We start from the raw sequence: 24,892 nt of genomic DNA, 5'->3' as shown, positions 1-24,892 counted from the left end.
AGAGTAAAGTTTTGCATGTGGGTTTCCCGAGTACAATAAGTATTGTTTAATATTTTTACTAATATAATTTAAGGCACAATATCTCAAAGGGCTGCCACACAGTCAAAACTTGAATATTCAACGAGTCTGGTGGCAACGCTCTGACATCGACAAACCATTTGTTGTGAATGGTCTACTCCCCATTATTTATTGTAAATAAAGTTGACTTGCAACGAATAATGCCATGTCAGGTGAGTGCTCCATGTCCGTGGGCCTGAGCGTTGAGTAACGACCAACTGCAGTGTTTAACCAGGATGAGGAGACTTACCCGGACGCACACGTGGAGCATGCAGCCTCCTCCGGGAATGGAGCTGGAGGACAGGAGTTTCTTTACTGCGAATGCTGCGGCAACGTCTACGAGGACGGCGAAGCCTACGCCCGCGATCACAGTGGTCAGCCCGGCACCTGCGGCGGCGTAAGGGAAGACTTGGAGTTCGTGGACCAGATTGCAGGAGATATCGTTTTGGAGGAGGTCGGCGACGAGGGCATCGTCGAGCCGGACGTGCCGCTCTGGGAGCTGGTGGAGGAGGTTCCAGCCAACAGCAGGGCCGAGCTGGATGAGGCAGAGCCCAGCCAGTCGGATCGCTACTTTTGCTACGACTGCCACAGCATTTTCGAGAACCGTAGCAGTGCCGAGGAGCACGTATGTCCTCAGGCGGAATCCGGGGCAGGTTCCAGCCAGCAGGTGAAAGCAGATCAGAAAGCACCCGTCCGCCGAAAGTTGAGCAGTGTTAGTGCCAGGGCGGCCCAAAAAGATGCTTCCTCCGTCATTAGCTGCGGGATCTGCAACACCGTGTTCAGCTCGGAGAAGTTCCTAAAGTTCCACATGCGAATCCACGACAGTCGCGCGTCCAAGAGCATTCAGGACGCCCTTCCCGTGGGCGCCCATCAGCAGTACAGCGAGCTGGATCAGTTCTACTGCGAAATCTGCAACAAGAGGTGGGTTCATTTGGCACAAATTATTAAGAATAATATCACGGCATTTCTCCACCCAGCTTCGATGAGAACCTCTTGGCGGTACACAAACAGATGCACCAGCAGACCACCAACGAGATTATGTGCAGCATCTGCAACCGAAAGTTCGAAGACAACGTTACCTACCAGATGCACCAGAAAATCCACGAGAAGCCTCGCGAAACCGAGACCTCCAGCAGACTGAACCAGCGTCCTAGTGTCGTCGACAAGGAGAAGCCCGGGTTTCCCTGCCAGTACTGCGAGCGGGTGTTCACTCGTCCCTTCGAAAAGGTCAAGCACGAACGGGTTCACACGGGTGAGAAGCCCTACGCCTGCGAGGTTTGCGGCAAGACATTTCGTGTGTCCTACTCGCTGACCCTTCACCTGCGCACCCACACCAACATTCGGCCGTATGTGTGCACGGTGTGCAACAAGCGGTGGGTGAAAACAAAATGAATCTCTTACTTAAGTTACTGATAAATTATTGTTTTAGCTTTAAGTCGCATCAAGTGTACTCCCATCACCTGCGCATCCACAGTTCGGAGCGGCAGTTCGTCTGCGATGCGTGCCCCAAGTCGTTTCGCACCTCCGTACAGCTGTACGCCCACAAAAACACCCACACCAAGCCGTACCAGTGTGCCGTGTGCAACCGCCCCTTCTCCTCGATGTACGCCGTCAAGAATCACATGCAGACCCACAAGGACGACAAGAGAAAAGGAAGTACCGGCGCTAGTACGCCGACCCTTAAGAGCGGACAGCCTGCAAAAAGCCAGGCAGCTGGCAAGTTCTATTGCAGCACTTGCGGAGCTGAGTATGCGCGTCTCTTCGCCCTGCGCCTGCACATGAAGTCGGCCCACGGCGTCGTGGAGGATGCGGCCTTACGGCAGGAGGATCCCTCCTCCACAACTGAAGAAGTGCAAGCCGTCGAGACCGATGACTCCGAGACTGCGGTGCTAATAGCAGCCGCCGAGGCAGACGCCGCCTATATTAATGCTGTGGTAAACGATGTGGACGTTGTGGGGTCTGTTCCCACCTACGAGGAGTGCGTCGAGGTGGGTTTCTATATGCATTTAAATGTCCTCCCACACTTTTTCTGATCTTGTTTCTATCATATTGCAGTTTGACGTGGATAATTTTCACAGCGAGGAGATTATCACGGATTGGCTTAAGTAGCGTTTACATTTTTACTCCGATTAGAGACTGTTATAGCAAATATATAATAAGTTCTTCTTTGGAATCCAGAGCGTTGTTGATTTGCAACATTGGCGGGAATAACTTGGAGTCCATCTTTTCTAGTTCAGTTCGATGTTGATCATTTCCACAGACTAGTTACTGAATAATTGTGTTAGAAATTGTAAAAACTTTATTGGGATCATAACTGGCGTGTAACAAGTAAATATATTGCTGGCGTACAATGAGACCAGTCCGTTGTGTTAGCTGACGTACAGGGATAAATTAAGGGCGAATATTTAACTACAACTAATTGTACAACCTTAGACTAACAGAACGTGTGATTGGTGTGCAGCCTGGGCGGGTACCTACTCCTGGTCGCCCGCAGCCTCGTCTTCCTGCTCCTCTTCGCTGTTGTCCTCGTCGCAGATCTCCTTGAGGACCTCCACCAGGTTCTTGGCCTCGTCCAGTTCCTGGCGCATTGTGTCCATCTCCTCCTCTAGCCCCTCGATGCGCTCGTGAAGGTGCCGGTTCTCGGTGAGAGAGTCCTCCAGAGCCAAGCGCCGCTGCTCGGCCAGCAGCTTGTAGTAGTTCTCGCCGGGCTCGGCCTCGCTTGTGAGATCCTCCGCTGTGATGGGCTTGTCTGCACTACCGCTGGGCGTGGCCTCCACCTCTACATCGGTCTGAGTGTCCGCGTCCCTCGTCGACGTCGCCGGCGCAGCGGTGGCCGTGTCCACGCACTTGCGCTTGCCGTACTTGGGCGCGACATGGACGCCGGCCTTGAGGCGACTCAGCTGATCCACGATGGAGGCGCGCCCGGAACCAGTGAGGTTCTCCTTGTCGTTGACGTTGCCCTGCAGGGGCTTCAGGGTCTTGCGCTGCTGTTTAAGGTGCTCCTGCTGCTCGGCCTCGCTCTCGACTTGGATGTAGACCCTGGCAGCGCTCGAGGACATCTTCGGAGGCGTTTCTTTGTGGTTTCGGTGGGTTCTGTGTTTGGGATGTCGGGCGGCAGCGCGTGTGCTATTTGCTAGCCGTTTGTTTATGCATTAATTAAATCTGCTCCGTTCTGCTGCTTTCCACTCGTTGTAATGGCCGCCAAAAAATGCCGATGCCGCGTGCTGTTGTCCAACACTGTTTTCGTAAGGGCTGCATCGCACACTATTCCATCCCTGTTTTTGTGTCACGACTATCGTGATCTCTCATGAGTGCGCTAATATTTCGAAACCTTGTTATTTTAAAAACTTGTTAATATTACTTTGAGGCAATAATAAAATTGTTAGATAAAAAACAAATTAGATAATTAACTGATCGATTACCAACAAGAATTGGATAGTACATGTACAATAGACATGTTTAATAATGAAGTAAAATGATAAAACGGCTTCAAACTCGACATTTCTCAAAAGTTTAAGTAAGAACAGTTTTGAATATTCAATAAGTATTATTTAGTAAGTATTAAACTGCGTTTAGCTATCGGTTTAGCTATCCTCTTCCGAAACATTTTCTCATACATTGTGTTATAGAACTGCTTTTTTGTTTCATGCTGGGTCTCTATAAAACTCGCGGTTTTTTTTTATAATTTTTCGTTGGGCCATCTAAACCAAAGAATAATCATGGAAGGATACTTGTTACTGTTAACAAATTTAAAAATAATTATGCTTCCAGATAGTGCCATTTTCCTTTATTTTTGTGTCATGAATATTAGGCAAATGTTGCATCATACCCATATAACCTCGATCCCAACTTTTAATGGTTTAGATTTAAGTAAAATCATCAGAAGATTTGGTCTGTGTGAAAAATTTATAAACTAATTTACATTTACTGCTTGAAGCTAGCGGATTTGTATTTGGGATTCATATGATAAATTTATTTCCTTTTCGTTCGGGTCCTGTATTTCGTCGATTCTGAACTATAGTTCGCTACAGTTTCGCTATAGAGAAACCTATCGGTGTTGTGAGATTTACACAGTACCATCCTCCCGCTGCGTAATATTGTACGGGGCTTGCATCTCAATCTCCTCGGATATCTGGTTAATCAGGCTGTTGAACTTGTCCCTCAAGGGCCGATTAAAGAATCCAAACTACCGAGGATAAAAAATGATATAAAATGATATTCTTGTTTAAAACAACCTTACACGAACCTTGTAAAGAACAAGCGTTAATGCATAGAGCAGCAGCAAACCACCCATTGCAAAATCAAGTACCAGACGTGCAATCCAGTCTCTCGATAAAACCCATCCGACATGGGAAAAATTATATGCCCCAAGTACAGCCCATTCCTAGATATAATATTCGGCTCAATATGCTTCTGAATACTAAGCATACTTAAGTCGGGACTGCCAGTCTTGAGCAGTTCTATGTCAGTCTGAAGGGCAAAGTACTTCCAGTAATCCTCCACGTCTCCCAGATCCACGTTGAAGCTTACGGTTAGGATAAATGGTTCATTCGGCTTTAAATCGACTCCGAATTGGAGCCCTACACATATCGTCTTGTTGGTATTCCGGCAGTTAAGGAGAATGGAGCGAAAAGGTTTGAAAAGTTTGGAGTTAAATAGTTTACTATCGTTGGTGGTCCGTATCTGTAAGCTAGAAAAAGCCACGATGGGTATAGCTGTTAAAGAATCAGACGTCTTATAAGCTATGGGAATATAAAGGGATAGATGTAACTTTTTTATAGTACTAGGCCCGTGGCTAATGATCTCGTATTGGTTAATAAGCATATTGGTAAAAGGGCCCTGTTTAAGACCAAGAACAGATATCTGACGGCTGAAAATGTAAAGGAGTTTTAGCCAATTCTAATAAATTATTGGAAGTTCTTTACCCAATGGCTTCGATGTCGGTGTGCTCCCTCAGAGTGATCACGGTGGTTAGGCTGTTGTCCTCGGGATGGGACTCGTTCTGGGCACTGCAAACATTTGCGTAGATAGTCAAAGTGTCTCCACCTAGTTCGGTGACATCGAAAATTAAATCGACGTAAGTGGAGCTAAATCTTTCCAATCGAAATCCTTCTTTCAGATCGCATATCAAAACGGCTTCGGCTTTCTTGCAGTTTCCCGGAATCTGAGCGAAATCCAGTCGGGGATTACTGTTCAAGTTGAATTGAATTGCGGCTGGTAAGCGTGCTCCCCATAGTTAGTAATGATATATCTTACACGCAGAGTGTCGGAAGTACCCAAAATGTATTAGAAGCTAGGGAAAAATCAAATACTCCTGTACACAAGAGTACAAAAACGCAACGCCCGAAATGTTCTTACCTCACATTGATGCTCCTTAACTTCAGATCAGCGACACAATCAACAGTGAAACAGCCCGTGTTAAAAGTGATGTACCCTGTGGTGAATGTCGGTTCTGCTGGATCAACAAGCGCGCAGTCTTCGCAAAACTCTGTTAAGAATTTATGTAACTATTAAGTAAGTCATTTAATACTAATATGTATTTAAGCCCACCCCCAGATTCCGGAATATTCTTCTTTAGCTTGTAGTGCATTTTCAAAGCAATGTTCTCGAATTTAGCTTTCTTGACCATTTGAATTTCAAAATTCCTGCATGTCTCTTCGAGAATTGCCATACTCGAAAAGAAGATCTTACTGCTGCCATTGAAGACAGCCCGCTTCTCTATTTCACTTTTTTCCGCGTCGAGGCCAATCCCTATGTCTACCTCCTGCGGTCGTACCTTATTTATATTGAAAGTAATATCCAGTCCGTAGCAGACGGTGATGTTAAGGTGTTCTTGCTCCGTTTCGATCCTTTGTGATGTAGGTTCTACTCTTGCTAGTACCCTTACAACTGGATATGCCTTAAATAAAAAGGAGACCTCCGCATTGGGGGCCCCGATAACGAAGTCGTTGAATCCGTTGCCATCCATGTCGAAACCGCGGGATAGGCCGTGGCCAAACATTGCTGCGCCGTACTTGGAAGCCAGATGGTAAGGAGCATCTAGTCGCTGACTCCCGCAACCCATCTTTGCTGCCCAGGTAAATTAAGACTGATCCGTTTCCAGCAAATGGAACTCCCACGGCCACGTCTATATAAAGATATTAATATATGTTGTAACAATAGCTGATATTACAAATAGGATTTAACATCCCACCTTTGTACCCATCAAGGTTAATATCGCCTATACGTGATAGAGTGCTTCCAAAACGGCCCTTACTGCCCAGTGGCGACAATATAATTGTCCGCGCAAAGTTGAACTGCAATAATTGGCATGTCAGCTACAATACAGGGAAGCTGAATTCTGTCTTGGATCCCATTACTTACATAACCTTTATTAATAAACATATAAATGGCACCATTGTCGAAGGAACCCTCCAAAGCATACTGGGGCGCTGATATGATGAGGTCCGTTCTTCCCTCTCCATTGAGATCCTCTGCCAAAACGGAGTAGCCGAAGTATTCGCCAAACTGCTCGCCCTGGAAGACGCGGTGCTTGTGGATGGTTCTACCTTCATCTCGATAGTCAAAGATGTAGGCCTCGCCAGATTTATTGTTCGCGTGAGGAGCGGTGGCCACATAGAGAAGGTTGGCTGAGCTGGAGCTGTAAAAGTAGCCGGAGCTCACAGCATAGCCAAAATATGAGCCCTCCTCTTGGCCCCAAATATTTGGCTTAAATAAAATTCTTCTAGAGCGTAGTTCATGGGTTTCCAGCTTATCCTGATTCACATACACTGACCCCTTAAACATATCGATTTCCGGTGCTTCTGTCCGGACCATTGATATTTCAGGGATGCACAGAACCGTGCTAAGAGTAGTGAACCTCAGCCACGGGAGAGGGGTGCTGTCGAACAGCGATCTGCCCTTTGACCGAAGTTTCTCGCCCCTAGCATTGGGAACATCTGAACAATTCTTTTCATTACCGTTAGACCCTGTGTCATTCGAAACGCAGTTACCGTCTAAAAGGGAACATATAAAGATCACCCCAGGTTCGATGATCTCGATCTCTAGAGTTAGATTGGAATTAGCACTAGAAGCTGTCACTATAATACTACCATAACATATAAATAAAAGAAAGAGTGGTTTTAGAGTTTTAGAGAGAGAGACTAAGTAAAACAAGAAAGAACGCTGTAGTATAGTGCCTCGACTATCAGATACCATCAACTTTAAATTTTTAAAAAATATTCCAGGGCATTTCTTTTGGCGCGGGACCTAGCAGTCGGTGTCACCCAGCAGATAGTAGCTGTACTAACTAAGGCATTATTATACCCGATACTCGTAAAATAAAACGGTATATTAGATTCCTCGGAAAGTATGTAACAGGTAGGCGGAAGCGTTTCCGATATTCTTGATCAGGATCACTAGCCGGGCCGAACTAGCCATGTCCGTCCGTCCGTATGAACGAAAAGATCTCGGAAACTATAAAAGCCAAAGAGTTGGGATAATGCAGGGAGGTTCTAGAGGTTCTTGCGCACCACAAGTTTATTTTAGCAGGGGGCACACCGACTTTAACGCTCACAAACCATCTCCCTTGCACTCCCCTAAGATGAGTAACGGGTATCTGGTGGTCGAGACCATAGGGTTCTCTCTTGATTCTATTCATGTTTTTCCTTTCTTTTTTCCGATCTTCAAGGACCATTGATATCACAGATCTAATTTATGGAACTCACCTGCTGTTCCGGATTACGAGCGAATATCCAAAGTATGCGCTGCTCGGTTGACTCAAGCGCCCTGGGTATTTTATTACAAGGTTCGCATAAGGCGATAAATTAAATGCTTCGCTTTGTCATTGCAAAGCCAAGAAGAAGAAAAATAGGAGGCAAGACATTTCTATTCAATTCAAAATGTATTACTTTTTAATTAAAACAAAATTGCCCAAGCGCGCAAAAACTTCGGGAGTTTTATTTATAAAGAACACCAATGAAATGAAATACGAAGTTTTAAATTCGTTTGGACGACTTTAGTTTTTGCAAAGATTTTATCATTATTATTTGGTGGAATCAAGAATTCTCGGTACCCACTAAACAAATTTTTGTGTATAGTTTAGCGTAAAGAAACTGAAAACGATTCCTAGAAAGAAAATTGTGATAAAAAATGCGATTACAAAATTCAACTTTTTTCCAATAAAACGAATAATTTTGAAGCTTTTATACATAATATTTTAAAATTTTAAGCATACCCAGAATTGTGTGGAGGTACATACCATCGACCATAATTTCTTGAACATTTTACCTAGATCAAAAGGTAAAAATGCATCCAAAATATTAACCAAATACATGTATTGAATGTCTGTACAGTAATGTAACGAAATCTCCGCATCACAATTACATCTGCTTATGGAGGTTAATTCGAGGTAGTTGGGAAGATAATCCAGGGTCGATTCGACACAATAGAAGAATATATGCTTTGGAAATCAAGTAACCCCTTGTAAACACCCATTTAGACAAGCTGTTGTCGCTGAAGAGGAAGTACATACATATTCGTTAGATTTCAGGGCTTCAATTATCCAGAAGTTTATCCAGAACATTAAAATACCTTTTTTTTAATATAAATAGTTAACTCTAACAACCGTTAAAGATTTAAAAATCAATCTGTGATATCGACCATATCTAGTTCTACGAGAATCGCGATTGGTGTGATACTTTCGCCAGGTGGCAACCCCAGTCACGTCACGAGGACACGAAGGATAAACGGGCGATAAGAGAATAGCCGATAAGAGCTCCACCCAGTCGCAGAAAACATGTAAATCCCGAAGTAGCGGAAAGAAATCATTAAATTTTTTTATTTTCCACTCGCAACACATCCACCGCACCCCCGCCCGCGCCACCAAGGACCAGGCGCCGCAAGATGGACCACAACGAGATCTCCATGAGCATGGACGTCAAGCTGGATACACACGACAAGCGCCCAGTGGCGCTCCGCTACAAGACGTGGACCCGCTGCCAGGTGAAAATCGAGGCCATCAAGTGTGTGCCCTGCTTCCTGCGGCTCACCTTCCAGGCCCAGGAGACGGAGGGCCAGGAGTTCCATCCCGCCAAGCCCATTAGTGTCTCCGTGAACGTTCCGGGCGTCAGCCTCAGCCTGGCCACATCGCGCACCAAGCAGCACTCCTATGGGCTCTTCTGGACGCAGAACCGACGCGACTGCTTCATATACTTTGCCCTGGAGACGGAGACCTCCTGCCGGCGCCACATGAAGTGGATGCGGAAGTCGATCAAGAACCTGGAGCTGTACCGACAGGTCTTTCTCGAGCAGCGCCGCCTGAGCAGGGGTCCCGGCGGCCTTGGCCCGCTGCCCAATCTGCCTGAGACCCTGGACGCAAGCGCTCTCTCGCCGCGCGTCTCGCAGATATATGAGGAGATCTTCGACGGCAGCCGCATCTCCCGCGTCTCCATCGCATCGGGTATTTATGAGGAAATGAAGCCATCGGTCATGATGACGCCGTCGCCGCCGCCGCTGCCCGCACATCCTCACCGCCAGCGAATCAACACCTTTGAGTGCGCCCAGCTGGGCGAGATTCCTCGCTCCTGCACCAATCCCGAGTCGGAGCTGGCCAAGAAGAAGAAGTACAAGAACATGCTGGACAGCCTGTTTGGTGGACAGCGCCAAAAGCGTTCCGGCAGCACCAGCGAGCTGGTGCACGAGCCCAACCAGGAGGAGGTCCTGCCGCTCTATGAGAACGCTCCCACCCCGGAGCCAGTGCTCCCGGTTAGGCGCACATCGCAGTTAAGCAAGTCCCAACGCAACAGCTTTTCGAGTCCAGACCTCTCCAAGCTGAATTTCCTTGACACCTTCGGCGAATATTTCGGAGAACAGAACCACGAGTCCAGCCTGGAACTTAACATCAGTCTGGATGAGTCGGCCATTGAACCGATCTCGCGGAATCAGATTATGGCACAGATCACCAGCAAACTGAGCACGGCCGACTCCCTGGAAAGTCTTAACGTATCCGAGCAACTGCCGTACAATTTTAACTTTTCCGCTTGCAACACTTCCACCATCAATCTGATCGGATCGCTCGGAGCTGTCCCACAGAGCAGTCTGCTAAAGAAAAACAAGATCGTGGAGGAAGATCTCACGGGATACTGCGTGATGGCGCCCATTTTAAAGGCGACGGTGAAGGAACTGCCACCGCAGCCAGCCGGCAGTACGGTCTCCACCTCGTCCGGTTATTCCACGGGCTCCTACTGCTCCTCCACCAGCAGCTGCAACACGGAGGATCAGCCCACCAAGACGCAAGTGCCCGACGAAAGTGCCATTTACGAGGCTATGCACGGTAGCTCCTTAAACAGTACTGTCGGAGCGGCTGCAGCTGGATTTGCGGAGCATCTGTACGAGAACCTGTTGGCGGTCAAGGCCGCACAAGAGCTGGAGGCACAGCCACTTGGCTTTGGACTAAGCACCAGCACACCCACCGAATCTCCCCTGGCGCCAGCTTTGCCGCAGAAGGGCACACCCAAACAGAATACAATCCAGCAGAAGCCGGAGGAGGAGAACTACTACCAGACACCGAGGAAGTCGATTATCAGTGTGGACGAAAAGATACCCTCCTACTATCCCAACAGCTGTGACACGCTCAAGTCAAAGCGACGCAGTCCATCCGAACATGGACCCAGTCTGAAGAACTTGGTCAGTTCCAAGTTGCGACGCGAGCGAAAGGAGAACCTCTACATTTCATCGCCCCAACAGATCATTGAACAGCGCCACAAGGGGGAGGCATCCACCATTTCATCATCATCATCATCATCATCAGCCAAGACTAAAATCTCAAACAAGAAGACTGCCGCCCACAAAATCTCCGAGAGCGTTTATGCCGTCACCCATCCAGTGAAACGCCCTAACAGCACAAATAGTAACAACACCCACCAAAACAACAACAATAATAATAATGAAGGCGTGGATGATGAGCTACTGCACCTCACCATGCTGAAGAACATCGACTTCAAGTTCGACGACGGACAAGTGGCCGACGATTCTGGACAGGCTAAAGCGACTGTGGCTGACCAGCCTAAGATGGAGAATAAGTGCGACGATAACTTTCAGGCGGCGGAGCAGGCCACTCGTCTCCTGCTGAAGTACGCCACGCTGGCCAAAATCGGTCATTCGCCGAGCAAGCCCAGGACAGTAGAAACCCCACCGGAGCCCATGATGCAGTCCGTGGCCACGACCAGCGAGCTGCAGCCCGCGGGAGGCGGCATGAAGAAGTTTGCCTCGTTGCCACGCTTCAAGAAAATTGACTTTTCGCCGCTGAAGATGAGGCTCAACAATGTCCTGCAGAGAAATCCGCCGTCGCCGCAGCAGTAGCGGGGAGCTCTCCGATTTCCGTATCAATGTCTAACACTTCACTGTGGAAACACACTGCTTTTATGAATTTCGCTTTTTATGTTGTAGGTTCTTGTGAATGTGATCTGATTAGTTGGACAAGTTGATGTCATCAGCTTATTATTATGTTATCCGAGTATGTAATACGCTTTTCCCACGATGCACTTAGTCTTAAGCCTTATAGGTTGATCTTGCTTTGTCAAAGGTATTTTAACGAATCATATCCGGCTCCACTTGAGGAGCCCACTAGTATTACTGTTGTGAACTAACGATGGATGTCTAAGATTTATACATATGAATATGCTCAATTATGGAAATTTACAAAACGCTTTTATACGAATTAAAGGAAACCATATTGTTGACTTATTTAGGCGCCTCGTTGTTAATAAGAAACTAAATTTAGCTAAACAAGTTTTAATTTTATACAATTATATTATAAACCAAAAAGAGCTGGCGCCGTTACTGCTATTTCGGGACGGCGTACGCTTAGAACTACGCTTTTTTGGCTTCGCATAACATATCAGAAATAAGTTAATCCAACGATTAAGTGCTTAAACATAGCATAACCAAAGCTCAATTGTACCGTGACTAAAACGTAAGCTTACAAATAAATTATGCCGCAAAAGAAATAAACTTTACAACCAACAACTAAAAGCATTACATTTTTTTAAAAACGATCCGCTTTATTTCCTTACTGCCTCAACTATAAACCATGGGTCGTCGCTGTTCGTGTATAAACTCCTGCTCCACCCGCGAGTCTTTGGGCACCACATAGAAGAGCAGGGCCCCGCCGGAGACGAAGAATCCCTTCTCAGCGATGATCTCGGCGAGCTGCTTCTCCTCGGCCACCTTGTGGACGCAGCCCACCTTGCGGTTCTCGTAGTACACGTGCACGTTGCCCAGTCGGTAGCTCTGCGTCTTATCGCAGGGCAGTGGTTCGTTGAACAGCGTCGTCAGGCAATCCCGCATTGTAGCTGTCTCCGGCAGCTGCTGCTGGAAGTCGCTGAACAGAAACTCCGGATAGGAGAACGCGGCGGGCCAGACCAGCGTGCTGCCGTCCTCGTCCAGGTGCACTGGGTGGTCCTCTAATGGCAGGAACTTGGGGCGGAGAAGCTCCTCGCTCAGCGTGGCCTTCTTTCCCACCTTTTGATCGTCAAACTTTATGGCCCGCTGCTCGATGGCATCGCGCAGCCTGTGAAAGCGGGTGAGACGACGCTTGGCCTCGGCAGCCTCCTTGCGCTGGTTGCGCTCTATCTCAAGCTGCGGAAATTCAAAAGGATTAGGTTGAATCTCATTCAGCTGAACAACCTATTCTCACCTTCTTCATCTTGTTCTTGTGCAGCAGCGCGTTAGCCTCCTTGTGGTCCACGTCCACCTCGAGCAGCTCCTCGCACATCTGGGTGCACACGTCAAACCTCTCCAGCTCGTAGGCGCACTGTGCTGACCTCCACCGGGCCTTGGTGTAGTCCGGCTTGTAGAACAGGGCTCGCTGTGCGTCGCTCAGCGAGGATCTGTAGTTCTTGATGAAGTAGTGGGCGGCCGAGCGATTGTTGTAGAGCACAGCCAGGACGTCGGGATTCTCCGACTTGGACTTGATGCCCTCGGTGAAGCTGTAGATTGCCATGCGGAACTTCTTATGCTTCATGTAGAAGTTGCCGTCCTCCTTGTAGTTGAGCGCCAGTTCGTCGCGCGTGTTCTCCTCCGGATCGTACTTGAGCTTCTGCAGACCCTCGAACATTGGGTGCACGTCGTCGCCTGGCTGCGGAGCACGCTTCATGAAGAACGGATGCTTGTCCATCTCTTCCTGCCACCTGTCCTCCGGCCAGCCCTCCTCATAGCGCTTCTTCTCCAGGCCATCGATGAAGGCGTCCAGTTCGGCGTCCAACTTCGCTGCCAGCTCCAGGCGCTCCTCATCCGTCCAATTCCGTTGCGCGGCCAGTTCCTCCATTTGTTGGTCCAATTAGAAAGAGTGTGACCGCAGACGGACCGTTAGAATATACCAGTTGGCCTTTTGGGAATAAGTCGAAATACATTTTTTTGAATTTTTAAGAGATCTATTTTAAGTTCTTGTTTTACAGAGTTACAAGAAGGATATAAAGGATATAGCAATATAGTGGGAAATATCGAAATATCAGTTTTTGACTGTTCGAGGGTGACCGTATGGTGTAAAAATACTGTTCGTGAGTTCTGCCACCCCCTTAGAGTCATCGATGTCTATCGATAAGCTAACCAGTGTTGAACAAAGCCCGCGCACAGACCCTCCATTGGGCAGAGACGCGACTGAGACAGACAGAGTTGGCAGAGACGCGACTGAGAAATAAAATTAAAACGTCGACGTTCCTTCCTCGCAGAAGAAACCAATCAAAATAAAAACAAACAGAGCGTGCGTTCGCGCCAAATACTTAACGACAATTAGCAAACGAAAGAAACAAAGTGAGTGTCGTCGGGCAGCGATAGCCCGAGTGCTGGGACTTAGACTGGGATCGGGATCTCCACATCCACAGAATCCCGTTTCGTTACTTGCTAAATTAACGCTTGTTTCCCTCCCGTCTCGTCCACCACCCCCCAGTGCATACCCTCACGGCGGCCATCGAGATGGACAAGCTGGATGCCAATCTCGAGCAGCAGTTTGATCTCAATCTCATCGAGGCTGTGAAGCTGAACCCAGTGATATACGACAGGTCGCACTACAATTACAAGCACTTTGTGCGCAAGGCCCAGACCTGGAAACAAATAGCCGAAACTCTCGGTGTGCCTGGTAAGTGAAATTCGGCTGGTTTTGGCTTTTGCTACGGGTTTTCTGCTTTCTGTCTCCAGTCTCCAGTCCGTGCCCCAACCAGCCAATTGATTAATTCTCCGAGGGTCGGAGCGGGACGGGGACGGGGCAGAGAAGAGAGGCGAGACAAGTCAGTCGACGACGACAGAAAACGACGCAAAAGTGAACGGCGACGCGACGCAGTAGCTGGCTGATGGTTGTGAAATTCCAGGGGCGCATCTGCCAGGGAGAGGGTGGGGCGCCAAAACAGTCAATGTTAAAGCAGCATATTTTGTTTATTTAATATTATTTAAGTGCTTCCCTATACAGTACAATTGCTTAAGGTTATTAAATTTTAAAAGGGCTATTCAGGGCATGGTTTTCTACAAGAAATGATTAAAAATCATAATTAAATACTCTCGACATTGCTTTGTTTTCAGTTACGCACACCCAATTCTAAACTTGGCTCATAATTTTTGCTTAATTTCTAGATAAATTTTAAAATTAGGGCCCCGTTTGGGCCCTCGAGTTCCGCCCCTGGCCGCTCTGTCGGTGTAAAAACCTCTGTGGCAGTGTGCTCAGTCGATATTTTTGAAGTTGCTGTACTTTGCCGTCGCGTCGCAGTAGTTGTCTCGCTCGCACAGCTGCCATTCTGCTTGCGCCAGCGTTTATTTTCGTACACTGCGCTGCCTCGGTCTCGGTCGACAGCTGACTCGCTCACACATGCTCGTATGTACTCATGCATACAGTGCCGGGCAAAAGTATTTGCACAGCAGATTTTGTTTAAGTAAAAAAATTGATTTTCATAAACAAATAGATTTTAATTGAGAATTCTGGCAAAAAGTGTTTATCACAACATTTTAAAATACGATATATACTTTAAAATAAATAAGTTTACAGTTTTACCTTCCTGTTAAAAAAGAAAGTTACACATTCCGGCTGCGTTAATACTTTAGGGCCGCACTGTAGATACCGGATACCAAACAGGCAGCTTTCGTTTCGTTTTTATGAGTATACCAACAAAATGTACCGTTCACTCCACCCCCTCGACGGCCTTTGATCGAACCCTAAATTTTCGCCTATATCGTGGCACCTTTTCGGCTTTCGATTATGCAAGAAGGTGGCTCGAAAGCTGGAGTTGCAGCCAGGTCGACCCCGCAGCAATGCTACAGGTTTCCGTCTCCGGGCAGAGGCCGCGGGCAGCGGAGGAGGAGCGGCGGTCGAAGTCGGCAGTAACCAGTCGACGACGACGTCACCGTCACGTCAACGTCTCTGCTGGCGCTGGGAAACTGCTGCCTTCCTTCTGCCACCGCCGCTGCCTCTGCCGGCGGTTTGTTTTGGTTTGCGATTTGATGCTTCTAGGAGATGCGCTCTCAGGGGTGGGTTAGATGGTACAATAGTTCTGGTTCAGTTCTGATAGTAGTCCAGAAGTCTCAGGTTGCTCCTGTAATAACAACGGAAATCGCAGGTGTGAAGCAACAGGGCGTCGATAAATAGAATAGATTTTGTATATAAACGGTATACATTTCCTATGAGTAATTTTGCAGGCAACGATGATTCAGTACAAGTACAAAAATGTATAGGAGTACTAGAACTTGAAATTATTTCCAATCACTATAATACTTTTCTCTTTTTTAATTTTTGGTATACGTAGTTGCAGCCCGATATCATAGCGAACGCTTTTAGACTGAGAGAAACTTTTTTTAACTGCTCTCAACTTTGTATAGTCCAATAGTAAGCAACGTTTATTTGTAAACGTGGTAACCAAAGCCGTTGTAATTAAGTTGTTCATTTTATCTATTTCATTGTAGAACAAAAATGTACCAAACGCTGGAAGAGCCTGCGCGACAAGTTCGCTCGCGAAATGAAACTGTGCCAGGAATCACGCTGGCGCTACTTCAAGCAGATGCAATTCCTGGTTGACTCCATCCGGCAGTACCGAGAGTCGCTGCTCGGCAAGTGCGCCAATGGCAGTCAAAACGCCAGCCAGGTGGCCGATCCTTCGCAGCAGCAACAGGCTCAGCAACAGACCGTCGTAGACATATTCGCACAGCCCTTCAATGGCAGCGCCACAACCTCGGCCCAGGCCCTAACTCATCCGCATGGTATGTCGTTTTGCCCCTGGCGATCTGAGAACACCGCTAAATTCTCTACTCCGTTACAGAAATCACCGTCACTAGTGACGCACAGCTGGCGACTGCCGTGGGCAAGGACCAAAAGCCATACTTCTACGAGCCGCCGCTCAAGCGGGAGCGCAGCGAGGAGGAGCACAGCGACAATATGCTCAACACTATCAAGATTTTCCAGAACAACGTCTCCCAGGCGGTCAGCGCCGAGGACCAGTCGTTCGGCATGGTTGTCACGGACATGCTCAACACGCTGGGCGTGCGACAAAAGGCCGAGGCCAAGGTGCACATCATCAAGTATCTGACGGACATGCAGTTGTTGGCACAGCACAACAAGTACTAACTGTCGGGCGGCTGTCACCGGCAGCTGCTGCAGCTGCTCCAACTGGAGAGCGTTCTGCCCTGAGATCAAACGAGATCGGACCGACGGCCTCCCACATCCACACAGGCCTGCGGTCCTGTGCGGTCATTTTCTTTAGTTCATAGATCTTAAAGTCAAACTACAGAATAACATTAGACGTAACTCCCCACTGCGTATACCCATAACGCGTAATTATACTTCCCTGAGCCCAAACGTAGACAAACATATATATTTATATGCTTAGTTGGCCCCATAATCGGTGATTCAATTCGCGCCCAGTTCTCAGCTCTGTACAAAAGATAAATACGATTGAAAAATAGCGATCCTAGAATTATGAGTAGTTTGTTAAACGACCGTGGAAACACTTCAGCGTATTGTAAATTTTTGACTACGATTTAGTTGTAACTTGCCATCGGGTCTTAGCTCTGTAATTAAGTACACACGTAAAAGTTATTTTAATTTTATAAGTTCTGTTGTAATATGCTGAAAACGCTTGAAAGATACTTTGAAAGGCTTTAATTAAGGATGTCAAAAGGAATCATTAAACACCTTTTTTCATAGTGAGCGCATATTACACACTTTACACGGATAAAATCGAAATAGTTGCCGGCAACGCAAGTTGCAAAACCATTTTCAATGATTAATTGTGCAATTATTTGGTATTAAAAGAAACATTTGAAAAGTAACCGACTTGTTTCAATCTGAGAGATGTGGCAACGCTGCCAACCAGCGGTATAAACAGAAACAGCTGATCGAGCTAAGGAACCATTTTATGTAATTGAAATGGCCACGAAAACGGAAAATGCTGACTCAAAATCGAGCAATTCAAAGGACACACTAGATGACACGTGGGCAGTAAGTATTTGGCTGCATGATTGGACACGGAATTCAGGAATCGTCCATCCAGATTCGCCCCTGTCACCTGTACAAAGAGGAGTATGACGACTGCACGAGCTTCAAGGCCCGCTTCCACCAGTACTTTATCTATGGCAAGGACACAGACTGTTCCCAGTGGCTAACTGACTACCGGAACTGCGAGAGGTATCAGGAGTCCAACGGCAACGATGTTGCGGCCGGAAAGGCGGTAATCAAAAGCGAGGAGGAGCGCCGACGCATCCGTCTGCGCGCCCATTTCGCCAACGACACATGGGAAAAGCGGAAGCAGCCACCGCAGGATTGGGCCGCTCCACTGCCCGACTGGATGGAGAAACGCAACGAGAACACCTATCTGGAGCTGAAGCAGAAGGAGCTCTCTGGCCAGGCGGCGCCGCAGGGGGAGGATCGGTCACTGTGTGCGATAATGTGAAAATATACTGGTGGTTAAGAAAACATGGATGTTGTTTAATTGTCATTTCGGAACCCCAGGGCAATAGTTTTGAAATCAATATTATACCAAATTCGCAATGGTCTGGCAGCACTTTAATCAGCTGTCTTAGTCCCTTTGTGTTTTGGACAGTGCTGCTACCTCTAGCTAAACAATTTGAGTTAAAAATAGCTAAATCAAACAAATAACTTAAAGAATATATGGACCAAAAGTATTTGAATAGAATATCTCAAACACAAACACACATCGTTAACATGATATTTATTTTATGTCATTTAAGTTTTCACTAAATTGTATAGTATAATTAAAAAGTTACCTAGTTTTTTATAATTCCTGCACAAAATACACAAGCCTGGCTACAAAGTAGCTGAACTAGCACCACTATTGTGCGACACCTCGAATACGGATATCTATCTTTTTCCGCATCCGCATCCCAACGCTCCAGCTTTGCCTAAAATGCTAAAGGGCAGCACACTGAAAGCCCTGGACGTCAGAATCCTACGGCCCCTTATTCAAACAAGGTCAGCAGGTAAATGTAAATTACATAACCCGAGGCAGACGCCAACCCGTAATATTTTGATTGCAAAATTGTCCGTGTCACTCAGATTGCTCTTCTCCTGTTGCAGTGGAGGCCACCAGCGCAGTTACTCCAACAGCATCCACAGGTCCTACATCACCTTCAATGATTTCCGCAACAAGCACCGCTGGTACACCAAAAAGGAGCTCGTGGGGTGAGTACTGCGCATGATGAAATCATCCGCTGAGTACTTACAATCCATATCCATATGGACATACACAGGTACTCCATGCAGGACATGTACAGCGTGGTCTCCGACGTCAGCAACTACCACAAGTTTGTGCCGTATGTGAAGCGCTCCCACGTCCACAGCCAGGAGAAAGGAGGCTTCAAGGCGGACCTCATCGTGGGCTTCCCGCCGCTCAGCGAGTCATACACCTCGCAGGTCACCCTGGTGCCGCCCAGCTTGGTGAAGTCAGAGTGCCACGATGGACGCCTGTTCAACTACCTGCTGAACGAGTGGCGATTTAGTCCGGGACTCAAGGACATACCCAACTCGTGCGTGCTGGACTTCAAGGTCTCCTTCGAGTTCAAGTCACTGCTGCACAGTAACGTGGCCAACCTATTCTTCGACCTTATCTGCGACCAGATGGAGAACGCGTTCATCGAGGAGGTGCGTCGTCGGAGCGGCCCACCCTCGATCCGCTCGCACGTGCTCACCTCGCAGCGATCTTGACCAAGGGGAGTGGTCGTCTTTTTAGTGATTTAAGTTGAACTTGTGTACATTGCGTTGACATACCTCTTTGTTAGAACAATTAACCAAATTGTAAATAAATTGTCTATCGATTTGTGTATAAACGGACAGCCAAAAGGTACCTCTACCGACCAGACACCAAATGAAACAATACACGAGTACAAAGAACATAAATTAAGTACTTTAATTTGGTTCACTTAACTCAATACTCAAAATCAATCATTTTCGTTAACAGTCTCGTTTTGGGATTAGTAGTGGGCCATTGGAGATATTACCTGCTTAATTGACAGCTTCTCGGTCGTGTTGAAAACTTAGGAGTTAAAATAAAATTACATTGGAATGGCATCGTTTAAGTGGCGAGAAATACACAATATTCTCAAGTGGCATACGCTACAAACATTACATTACATTACAGGCTTACCATACTGATATTATCGTGCATCGTTATTCGGGATCGGGGCAGTTAGGTATTTGAGTGGGAAGGCTACTATTACCTCGACACAGGAGGATAAATACAAGAGTCTACTTTTGTATCTAATGGATACTACCTACATACGTTCTACAACTATTATGCTAAGCTCTCTATATTACTTTATACAGGGAAGTGTAGTAACGAACTCTACTTAGTTTGCGCAGTAAAAAAGACTGACTAAAACAGTAAGTGTTAAATGTTCAATTCTAGATATTGTCCAGTGAGTGCGCGTGCATCTACTCTCGGCAAACAATTAAGCTATCAATAGGAGGATCAACCAATCTTTAAAGACGAGGCTAACATCTGATAACGCAATCGAAGGTAAAGGTACAATAGCTTAACACTGGGCGCCTAGCTACCCGAGCTAAATTAGGACTCTAGCACAAAGATAAGGCCGGAAACAACACAATAGAAACGAGAAATTATTTCCGGGTCAGGAGTGTGAGGGTGTGGGAAGGGCACGGCACCTGGTGCAACCATTTAGAATGGTTAAGCACAATACGTAAGCCCTACAAAATATCACTTTTTCGACGGCGATAGGCCGCCAGTTTCCTTAGTTCTCAGTTGTGCTTGGCTCGCCGGCCAAACATGTAGCCCTTCCAGCGCTCCGCGGTCTGTGCAATCAGTGGATCGCTATCTATGGTGGCCAGCAGGAGCAGCTGGTTCACATGCGTCGCATGGTAGTCCCAGCGCGCTAGGTTGGGTGCCACGCCCAGGCTCAGGTGGCGAAGGTCATAGCTGGTGCCTGAGCCAGTGTCGTAAAGCAGCAGCATCTTCTTCAACGAGTACATGCCCTGGGCGAATAGCTTCCCAGCCTCCCGGGCGATTTTCACTGGCGCAGTACTGTTAAGATCGTAGAGGCCCAGTAGAGAATAGATAAAGCCGTTCAGCACATAGGACGGCGGCGTGGTGGGATACTCTTCGTACCTGCAGAGGGAGAAAGTATTAGTTGTACGACCAAATATAACTATCTTTATAAAGTGTTTATCCTTAAGTTTAAAATAAATTTAAAAGCAATAACACCCTTCTCACCAGTAAAACTTGTCCATGAACTGCGCAAGAACGCCGCCGTCCCGCGAGTATACCCTGTAAGGCTGCAGACCGGCTGCGGCCGCCCTAAGATAGCGTTCATCGCCAGAGTGCCAGTAGGCTCGTGACAGCACCGAGATAGCGTGCCCCTGACCCATGGCCGAGATCCAGCCCGGGCGCAACTCAGCAAAGCCGTTAAGGCTACGACGCACAGGATTGGCCCAGCCGCCAGTCTTGGAGTCCTGGTTGTGGATAAACCACTCTGCTGCATCGTAAAAGTGTGCCAGATGGTCACTGGTAGACAGAGTGATGTTGTCGTAAAAGCCCAGGCCCAGGAAGCCAATAGCCAAAACCTCCAGATCAGAGCGGCGCACCTTCAACGGCGAGCGTTTGTCTCCTAGGACTATTCCCTTCTGGACGTCGATGTGCAGGTCCCGAGTGATGTGGCGCCACTTGTTAAGCGCCGATCCGCCAAGCCCGTAGTAGATGTTCGAGTCCTGCACGCTTAGCAGCAGGTCGGCGGGTATGTAGTGGAGATTGTAGGTGTGCCGGGTGTCCCGGTTCTGGACGGTGACCATGAGGCTGCTGCTGTTGGTGACCAGCAAGAGATCCACACTGAGGAGCAGGTCCAGCGTCTGATTGAGGGCGATGCTAATGGCGCCCTCATAACCAGGTGCCGTCTCAAACTGGACCACGCTGGTGTTGAACTTATGGTGCCAAATGCGAGTCATGTTGCTGGTCTTGGGTGTGCTCCAGTCCATCTGGTTTCCATCGCCGTCCTCTAGGACATGCACCCTGGGCGCCGGCTCCGTGATGTTCTTGCTGTAGTGCGACAACGCGAACTGGGCAATCTGCGTGGGGTAGAAGTACCCGCGCTTCTCCCACTGCGTGCTCACCGGGACGCCCTCGGCGGCGCTGATGCACTTCACACGGTCGCGAACCTCCACGTTGTAGTTCTCGAAGTACATAAAGACGCCGCGCGCATCGTATTTGCCCCTGGGCAGGTTGACCTTGGCCGTACTGTGCACCCAATTGAACTTGGCCACCTCGCTGCCGGTGGTCGAAACGGCACCACTGACGTCGAAGTAGTTGCGCAGAAAAGAGAACGGGACGTACACCTCGTTGGCGTTCTCGTCCCGCTTGCAGTGCACACTGTACTCCTGGTTTATAGAGCACTCGATGTCCTGCAGTGCGGTTGCCTCTCCTCCGTTAATGGACTGCCTGCCTGTTCGGTCCAGAGGGCGCATCAGGTCCGGCGAGAAGGTGAAGGCGGCGCAGCGCATGTAGACGCCGAGGGTGATCACCACCACGGCCACGGTGAGGATGAGCAACACGGCTTTCAGGTTCAGTCGCATGATGAAGAAGACCAGTGGCTCGCGTTGCTACGGTTACGTGGGACTTCGATTAGCTAACTGATAGCAGTTTTGAATCGAGATCGTTACCTTAATCCCCTGGGAATTTCGTGGATCCCTGTTTTCCCTGCTTACTGGAGGCGCGGGCACGGCGAAGGCATCTCTCTGGCTGCTGGAGTATTTGGACATCCGGTTGGTGGGCGGACCCGCTAACAGTCTCGTACTGATCTTGCGGCAGGGCTCAGGTGAGTCATGCTCTAAATATAAGTCAGCGTTCATCTGGCAGATGCATGGCGACAAATATTGATAGTGGTGCACCCACAGCTATTCGTCCCTCTCTTTCACTGCCTCTCTATGGGTAATAATCCACCTGCAGACCCCTTAGCTCCCCGATTTTAGACCTCGGCCATCCAATGTCGATCCTTTAACTGCTGCCAATGCTCCCCGAGCATATTTTATTTAGATTTTTCTCGATTTTGCACAATTTACTACGCAAACACTGCGGAAAAACAGCAATTTCAATACAGATGAGCGAATGTTTTGACATCTGACAAAAGGGCGGCCTATGCACGTCGATAGCTGGGCTGATTTCGATATCGATAGCTTCAACTAGACGGCGATAAATCAATAGTGCAATGTTTACAAAATATTTCAGGTGTATGTCGCTCAGTAGGCTATTTTAACTAGTTTTAGTCATGTCTAGTCGTAGTTTAAGTGCAATACTCTTGCTCCTGGGGGCGTTAGTGGCCGGCTGCTATGCCTCCAACGGAGACCGCACCCAGTTTTTCCACAATTGTCGGCAGAACTGCGAGCGAACAAACTGTTCGGCAGGTTAGAGTTAAATTCCCATTGCTTGACATCCTTACGAGAATGCTTCCTTTGGCAGATGGCTTGGAGATCCAGGAGCAGGCGGTCAAGTTCTACAAGCAGTCGGTGTTCGACCGGCTCTTCCAGTGGACCTGCGCGGACGAGTGTCAGTACGGATGCATGTGGCGCACGGTTTTGGCCTTCTTCGAGCGCGGATGGCCCATTCCCCAGTTCTACGGCAAGTGGCCGTTCCTCCGCCTGCTGGGTATGCAGGAGCCGGCCTCGGTGATCTTCTCTTGCCTCAACTTCGCCATGCACCTCCGCCTGCTGCGCAAGTTCCGGAGGGAAGTGCGTCCGGACAGTCCCTGCTACATGCTGACCCACATATTTGCAGTGGTAGTGCTATCTTTCGATTAGGGAAAGGAAAGGACACCTTACTAAGCAATCTCTTCTCCTTGCAGACTAGCCTCAACGGCTGGGTCTGGTCCGCCATTTTTCACACGAGGGACTTCCCGCTGACCGAGTTGCTGGACTATGCTTTTGCTTACTCCATCATCCTGTGCTCACTGTACGTTATGGTCATGCGAATGCTGCACCGCTACTCCCTGTTTCTGCGGGGTGTGATTTCGCTGGCCTTCGTCTCCTACTACATTAACTACTTTGCCTACCTGAGCGTGGGACGGTTTAACTACGCCTTTAACATGATGGTGAACGTAGCCACGGGAGTTATCGCGGCCGTGGGATGGTTTGTTTGGTGCCACTTTGTGCGCACTCGTAGGCCTTACTTCCGGAGAATCCTACGCTTCTACGTGCTCATGGCGCTGGCCATGAGCCTGGAGCTACTGGACTTTCCTCCCATCCTCTGGATCCTAGATGCTCACGCTTTATGGCACCTGGCCACAGTTCCGCTAGCCGCTCTATACTACGAGTGGGTATTTCTCAATGTGCGATTTCTCAACACTTTCATAAATGTGTTCCCATTTCAGCTTCATGATCGAGGACTGTCGAACCCTGCGAAAGGAGAAGGCTGCGGCGGGAGGCTATGCATTCTACAACTAGTATTATTCAGGATATTTAGAAACAGGCACTGTTCTTTGTCTGTGGAGCTTTTTCTCATGAATGGCCTGCCGCTGGTGACAAGGAAAAACTGCCATTACAAATATTTTTAGGTCACGAGGAAGCTACCTTTGAGAGTAACCAAAACTGCAGGAATAGTACTCGCTTCGTTTACAAAGACCTAATAGAGACTTTATTACAACATTCAGTACTTCGCGCTACATTTGTCCGCATTGCGAAATGGTCACTGGCAGTTTGGGCTTGTTGTTGGGACCCGTGGGCACGTTCTCGATTTTCCGCATGATGAGTAGACCGTCTAGAACGCGACCGAAGACCACATGCTTGCCGTCCAGGAAGTTGCACTTGGCGCAGGTGATGAAGAACTGGCAGCCATTGGTCTCCTTGCCACTGTTCGCCATGGACAGCAGTCCCGGCGAGTCGTGTTTCAGGGTGAAGTTCTCGTCGCCGAAGGTGTTGCCGTATATACTGGTAACGCCAGTGCCGTCGCCCTGGACAAAGTCGCCGCCCTGGATCATGAAGTCCTTGATCACCCGGTGGAAGCTGGCGCCTTTGTAGCCAATGGGGACTCCATCCGGCCTGTACTCGCCCGTGCAGAACTGCCGAAAGTTTTCCGCCGTGCGGGGTACTGTGTCCGCAAACAGCTCGAATATCATTCGTCCGATTTCCTGCAAGCAAAGGGGTAAAACAGTAGATTAATTAATGTTGGTGCCGAGAGGGTTTTCACCTTACCGTTGTGCCTACGGCGATGTCGAAAAAAACGACTGGATTGTTGGAACTGCGCAGCTGCGACTGTATTTGATTCCAGTTGGGCATTTTAATTAACTATTATTTATAAAATAACTTTAACAAAACTAGGAGATTGGTCTGCACCGGCAGATTTTTGTTTACGTTTTATGCGATGAT

At 48.1% G+C, this 24,892-nt stretch overlaps 12 protein-coding genes and 1 long non-coding RNA gene across 21 annotated transcripts; 6 read left to right on the top strand and 7 right to left on the bottom strand.

Moving 5' to 3' along the window:
• Positions 1-119: 119 nt before the first annotated feature.
• Positions 120-2,310, top strand: LOC119551395 (zinc finger protein 2). Of its 2 annotated transcripts, none has more exons than XM_037860723.1 (5): positions 120-230; positions 282-978; positions 1,035-1,430; positions 1,487-2,045; positions 2,113-2,307. In XM_037860723.1, the coding sequence occupies exons 1-5, from the start codon at positions 224-226 to the stop codon at positions 2,164-2,166; spliced, it is 1,713 nt and encodes a 570-aa protein (XP_037716651.1). In that variant the 5' UTR covers positions 120-223; the 3' UTR covers positions 2,167-2,307. The 2 variants fall into 2 exon arrangements, with proteins under 2 accessions (XP_037716651.1, XP_037716649.1); XM_037860721.1 differs by having other exon boundaries at positions 134-230; positions 293-978; positions 2,113-2,310.
• A 12-nt stretch (positions 2,311-2,322) lies between these two features.
• On the bottom strand, positions 2,323-3,268 carry LOC119551396 (geminin). Its single transcript, XM_037860724.1, has one exon. The coding sequence runs from the start codon at positions 3,114-3,116 to the stop codon at positions 2,532-2,534; it is 585 nt and encodes a 194-aa protein (XP_037716652.1). The 5' UTR covers positions 3,117-3,268; the 3' UTR covers positions 2,323-2,531.
• A 753-nt stretch (positions 3,269-4,021) lies between these two features.
• On the bottom strand, positions 4,022-4,434 carry LOC119552051 (integrin alpha-PS3-like). The gene is made up of 2 exons (XM_037861794.1): positions 4,304-4,434; positions 4,022-4,243 (listed from the first exon to the last, which is right to left on the bottom strand). Exons 1-2 carry the CDS (start codon positions 4,349-4,351, stop codon positions 4,124-4,126), a joined length of 168 nt encoding a protein of 55 aa, XP_037717722.1. The 5' UTR covers positions 4,352-4,434; the 3' UTR covers positions 4,022-4,123.
• Positions 4,435-4,978: 544 nt separating this feature from the next.
• LOC119549559 (integrin alpha-PS4-like) lies at positions 4,979-6,843 on the bottom strand. Its single transcript, XM_037857709.1, has 5 exons — positions 6,421-6,843; positions 6,251-6,353; positions 5,608-6,126; positions 5,416-5,545; positions 4,979-5,066 (listed from the first exon to the last, which is right to left on the bottom strand). The coding sequence occupies exons 1-5, from the start codon at positions 6,841-6,843 to the stop codon at positions 4,979-4,981; spliced, it is 1,263 nt and encodes a 420-aa protein (XP_037713637.1).
• Positions 6,844-8,760: 1,917 nt separating this feature from the next.
• LOC119549269 lies at positions 8,761-12,050 on the top strand. Its single transcript, XM_037857180.1, has one exon. The coding sequence runs from the start codon at positions 8,941-8,943 to the stop codon at positions 11,395-11,397; it is 2,457 nt and encodes an 818-aa protein (XP_037713108.1). The 5' UTR covers positions 8,761-8,940; the 3' UTR covers positions 11,398-12,050.
• A 27-nt stretch (positions 12,051-12,077) lies between these two features.
• On the bottom strand, positions 12,078-13,387 carry LOC119549270 (DNA polymerase interacting tetratricopeptide repeat-containing, protein of 47 kDa). Its single transcript, XM_037857181.1, has 2 exons — positions 12,734-13,387; positions 12,078-12,675 (listed from the first exon to the last, which is right to left on the bottom strand). Exons 1-2 carry the CDS (start codon positions 13,361-13,363, stop codon positions 12,115-12,117), a joined length of 1,191 nt encoding a protein of 396 aa, XP_037713109.1. The 5' UTR covers positions 13,364-13,387; the 3' UTR covers positions 12,078-12,114.
• A 292-nt stretch (positions 13,388-13,679) lies between these two features.
• Positions 13,680-17,217, top strand: LOC119549271 (transcription factor Adf-1). Of its 4 annotated transcripts, XM_037857182.1 has the most exons (4): positions 13,681-13,848; positions 13,985-14,173; positions 15,982-16,275; positions 16,335-17,217. In XM_037857182.1, coding segments are annotated over exons 1-4 (789 nt in total). In that variant the 5' UTR covers positions 13,681-13,847; the 3' UTR covers positions 16,640-17,217. The 4 variants fall into 4 exon arrangements, with proteins under 4 accessions (XP_037713111.1, XP_037713110.1, XP_037713112.1 ...); XM_037857183.1 differs by having other exon boundaries at positions 13,680-14,173; XM_037857184.1 differs by lacking the exons at positions 13,681-13,848; positions 13,985-14,173 and adding an exon at positions 15,516-15,638.
• On the bottom strand, positions 15,017-15,875 carry LOC119549273. Its single transcript, XR_005219395.1, has 2 exons — positions 15,695-15,875; positions 15,017-15,614 (listed from the first exon to the last, which is right to left on the bottom strand). It is a non-coding gene; the product is annotated as an uncharacterized LOC119549273 (long non-coding RNA).
• Positions 17,218-17,371: 154 nt separating the features above from the next.
• LOC119550730 (UPF0545 protein C22orf39 homolog) lies at positions 17,372-17,988 on the top strand. The gene is made up of 2 exons (XM_037859633.1): positions 17,372-17,512; positions 17,565-17,988. Exons 1-2 carry the CDS (start codon positions 17,441-17,443, stop codon positions 17,961-17,963), a joined length of 471 nt encoding a protein of 156 aa, XP_037715561.1. The 5' UTR covers positions 17,372-17,440; the 3' UTR covers positions 17,964-17,988.
• A 360-nt stretch (positions 17,989-18,348) lies between these two features.
• LOC119551635 (coenzyme Q-binding protein COQ10, mitochondrial) lies at positions 18,349-19,360 on the top strand. Of its 5 annotated transcripts, none has more exons than XM_037861061.1 (3): positions 18,349-18,502; positions 18,608-18,712; positions 18,781-19,360. In XM_037861061.1, exons 1-3 carry the CDS (start codon positions 18,438-18,440, stop codon positions 19,232-19,234), a joined length of 624 nt encoding a protein of 207 aa, XP_037716989.1. In that variant the 5' UTR covers positions 18,349-18,437; the 3' UTR covers positions 19,235-19,360. The 5 variants fall into 5 exon arrangements, with proteins under 5 accessions (XP_037716989.1, XP_037716991.1, XP_037716988.1 ...); XM_037861063.1 differs by having other exon boundaries at positions 18,355-18,510; positions 18,781-18,996; XM_037861060.1 differs by having other exon boundaries at positions 18,358-18,502; positions 18,587-18,712.
• Positions 19,361-19,411: 51 nt separating this feature from the next.
• Positions 19,412-22,654, bottom strand: LOC119551629 (D-glucuronyl C5-epimerase B). The gene is made up of 3 exons (XM_037861053.1): positions 22,196-22,654; positions 20,757-22,135; positions 19,412-20,651 (listed from the first exon to the last, which is right to left on the bottom strand). The coding sequence occupies exons 1-3, from the start codon at positions 22,382-22,384 to the stop codon at positions 20,285-20,287; spliced, it is 1,935 nt and encodes a 644-aa protein (XP_037716981.1). The 5' UTR covers positions 22,385-22,654; the 3' UTR covers positions 19,412-20,284.
• Positions 22,655-22,716: 62 nt separating this feature from the next.
• On the top strand, positions 22,717-24,157 carry LOC119551633 (post-GPI attachment to proteins factor 3). Its single transcript, XM_037861058.1, has 4 exons — positions 22,717-22,936; positions 22,992-23,308; positions 23,374-23,840; positions 23,899-24,157. Exons 1-4 carry the CDS (start codon positions 22,801-22,803, stop codon positions 23,969-23,971), a joined length of 993 nt encoding a protein of 330 aa, XP_037716986.1. The 5' UTR covers positions 22,717-22,800; the 3' UTR covers positions 23,972-24,157.
• LOC119551637 (peptidyl-prolyl cis-trans isomerase H) lies at positions 24,139-24,888 on the bottom strand. The gene is made up of 2 exons (XM_037861067.1): positions 24,719-24,888; positions 24,139-24,654 (listed from the first exon to the last, which is right to left on the bottom strand). The coding sequence occupies exons 1-2, from the start codon at positions 24,800-24,802 to the stop codon at positions 24,187-24,189; spliced, it is 552 nt and encodes a 183-aa protein (XP_037716995.1). The 5' UTR covers positions 24,803-24,888; the 3' UTR covers positions 24,139-24,186.
• Between the last annotated feature and the right edge of the window lie 4 nt (positions 24,889-24,892).

The sequence above is a fragment of the Drosophila subpulchrella genome, chromosome 2R, assembly GCF_014743375.2.
Source record: "Drosophila subpulchrella strain 33 F10 #4 breed RU33 chromosome 2R, RU_Dsub_v1.1 Primary Assembly, whole genome shotgun sequence".
NCBI classification, from domain to species: Eukaryota; Metazoa; Arthropoda; class Insecta; order Diptera; family Drosophilidae; genus Drosophila; species Drosophila subpulchrella.
The sequence above is the reverse complement of the archived record's forward strand: the minus strand, read 5'-3'. Positions and strand labels throughout refer to the sequence as shown.

Coding starts and splice junctions, on each gene's coding strand:
- LOC119551395 (XM_037860721.1), top strand. CDS start 168: ATGGTCTACTCCCCATTATTTATTGTAAATAAAGTTGACTTGCAACGA. Junction 231..292: donor AACGAATAATGCCATGTCAG/GTGAGTGCTCCA, acceptor GTGTTTAACCAG/GATGAGGAGACTTACCCGGA. Junction 979..1,034: donor TGCGAAATCTGCAACAAGAG/GTGGGTTCATTT, acceptor TTCTCCACCCAG/CTTCGATGAGAACCTCTTGG.
- LOC119551396 (XM_037860724.1), bottom strand. CDS start 3,116: ATGTCCTCGAGCGCTGCCAGGGTCTACATCCAAGTCGAGAGCGAGGCC.
- LOC119552051 (XM_037861794.1), bottom strand. CDS start 4,351: ATGGGTGGTTTGCTGCTGCTCTATGCATTAACGCTTGTTCTTTACAAG. Junction 4,244..4,303: donor TAACGCTTGTTCTTTACAAG/GTTCGTGTAAGG, acceptor TATCCTCGGTAG/TTTGGATTCTTTAATCGGCC.
- LOC119549559 (XM_037857709.1), bottom strand. CDS start 6,843: ATGTTTAAGGGGTCAGTGTATGTGAATCAGGATAAGCTGGAAACCCAT. Junction 6,127..6,250: donor TAACCTTGATGGGTACAAAG/GTGGGATGTTAA, acceptor TTACCTGGGCAG/CAAAGATGGGTTGCGGGAGT. Junction 5,546..5,607: donor GAATATTCCGGAATCTGGGG/GTGGGCTTAAAT, acceptor AATTCTTAACAG/AGTTTTGCGAAGACTGCGCG.
- LOC119549269 (XM_037857180.1), top strand. CDS start 8,941: ATGGACCACAACGAGATCTCCATGAGCATGGACGTCAAGCTGGATACA.
- LOC119549270 (XM_037857181.1), bottom strand. CDS start 13,363: ATGGAGGAACTGGCCGCGCAACGGAATTGGACGGATGAGGAGCGCCTG. Junction 12,676..12,733: donor ACAAGAACAAGATGAAGAAG/GTGAGAATAGGT, acceptor GAATTTCCGCAG/CTTGAGATAGAGCGCAACCA.
- LOC119549271 (XM_037857182.1), top strand. Junction 14,174..15,981: donor CGAAACTCTCGGTGTGCCTG/GTAAGTGAAATT, acceptor ATTTCATTGTAG/AACAAAAATGTACCAAACGC. Junction 16,276..16,334: donor GGCCCTAACTCATCCGCATG/GTATGTCGTTTT, acceptor ACTCCGTTACAG/AAATCACCGTCACTAGTGAC.
- LOC119550730 (XM_037859633.1), top strand. CDS start 17,441: ATGGCCACGAAAACGGAAAATGCTGACTCAAAATCGAGCAATTCAAAG. Junction 17,513..17,564: donor CACTAGATGACACGTGGGCA/GTAAGTATTTGG, acceptor TCGTCCATCCAG/ATTCGCCCCTGTCACCTGTA.
- LOC119551635 (XM_037861059.1), top strand. CDS start 18,438: ATGCTAAAGGGCAGCACACTGAAAGCCCTGGACGTCAGAATCCTACGG. Junction 18,713..18,780: donor ACCAAAAAGGAGCTCGTGGG/GTGAGTACTGCG, acceptor GGACATACACAG/GTACTCCATGCAGGACATGT.
- LOC119551629 (XM_037861053.1), bottom strand. CDS start 22,384: ATGAACGCTGACTTATATTTAGAGCATGACTCACCTGAGCCCTGCCGC. Junction 22,136..22,195: donor GAAATTCCCAGGGGATTAAG/GTAACGATCTCG, acceptor ACGTAACCGTAG/CAACGCGAGCCACTGGTCTT. Junction 20,652..20,756: donor TTCATGGACAAGTTTTACTG/GTGAGAAGGGTG, acceptor CTCCCTCTGCAG/GTACGAAGAGTATCCCACCA.
- LOC119551633 (XM_037861058.1), top strand. CDS start 22,801: ATGTCTAGTCGTAGTTTAAGTGCAATACTCTTGCTCCTGGGGGCGTTA. Junction 23,309..23,373: donor TGACCCACATATTTGCAGTG/GTAGTGCTATCT, acceptor TTCTCCTTGCAG/ACTAGCCTCAACGGCTGGGT. Junction 23,841..23,898: donor CTAGCCGCTCTATACTACGA/GTGGGTATTTCT, acceptor TTCCCATTTCAG/CTTCATGATCGAGGACTGTC.
- LOC119551637 (XM_037861067.1), bottom strand. CDS start 24,802: ATGCCCAACTGGAATCAAATACAGTCGCAGCTGCGCAGTTCCAACAAT. Junction 24,655..24,718: donor ACATCGCCGTAGGCACAACG/GTAAGGTGAAAA, acceptor CTTTGCTTGCAG/GAAATCGGACGAATGATATT.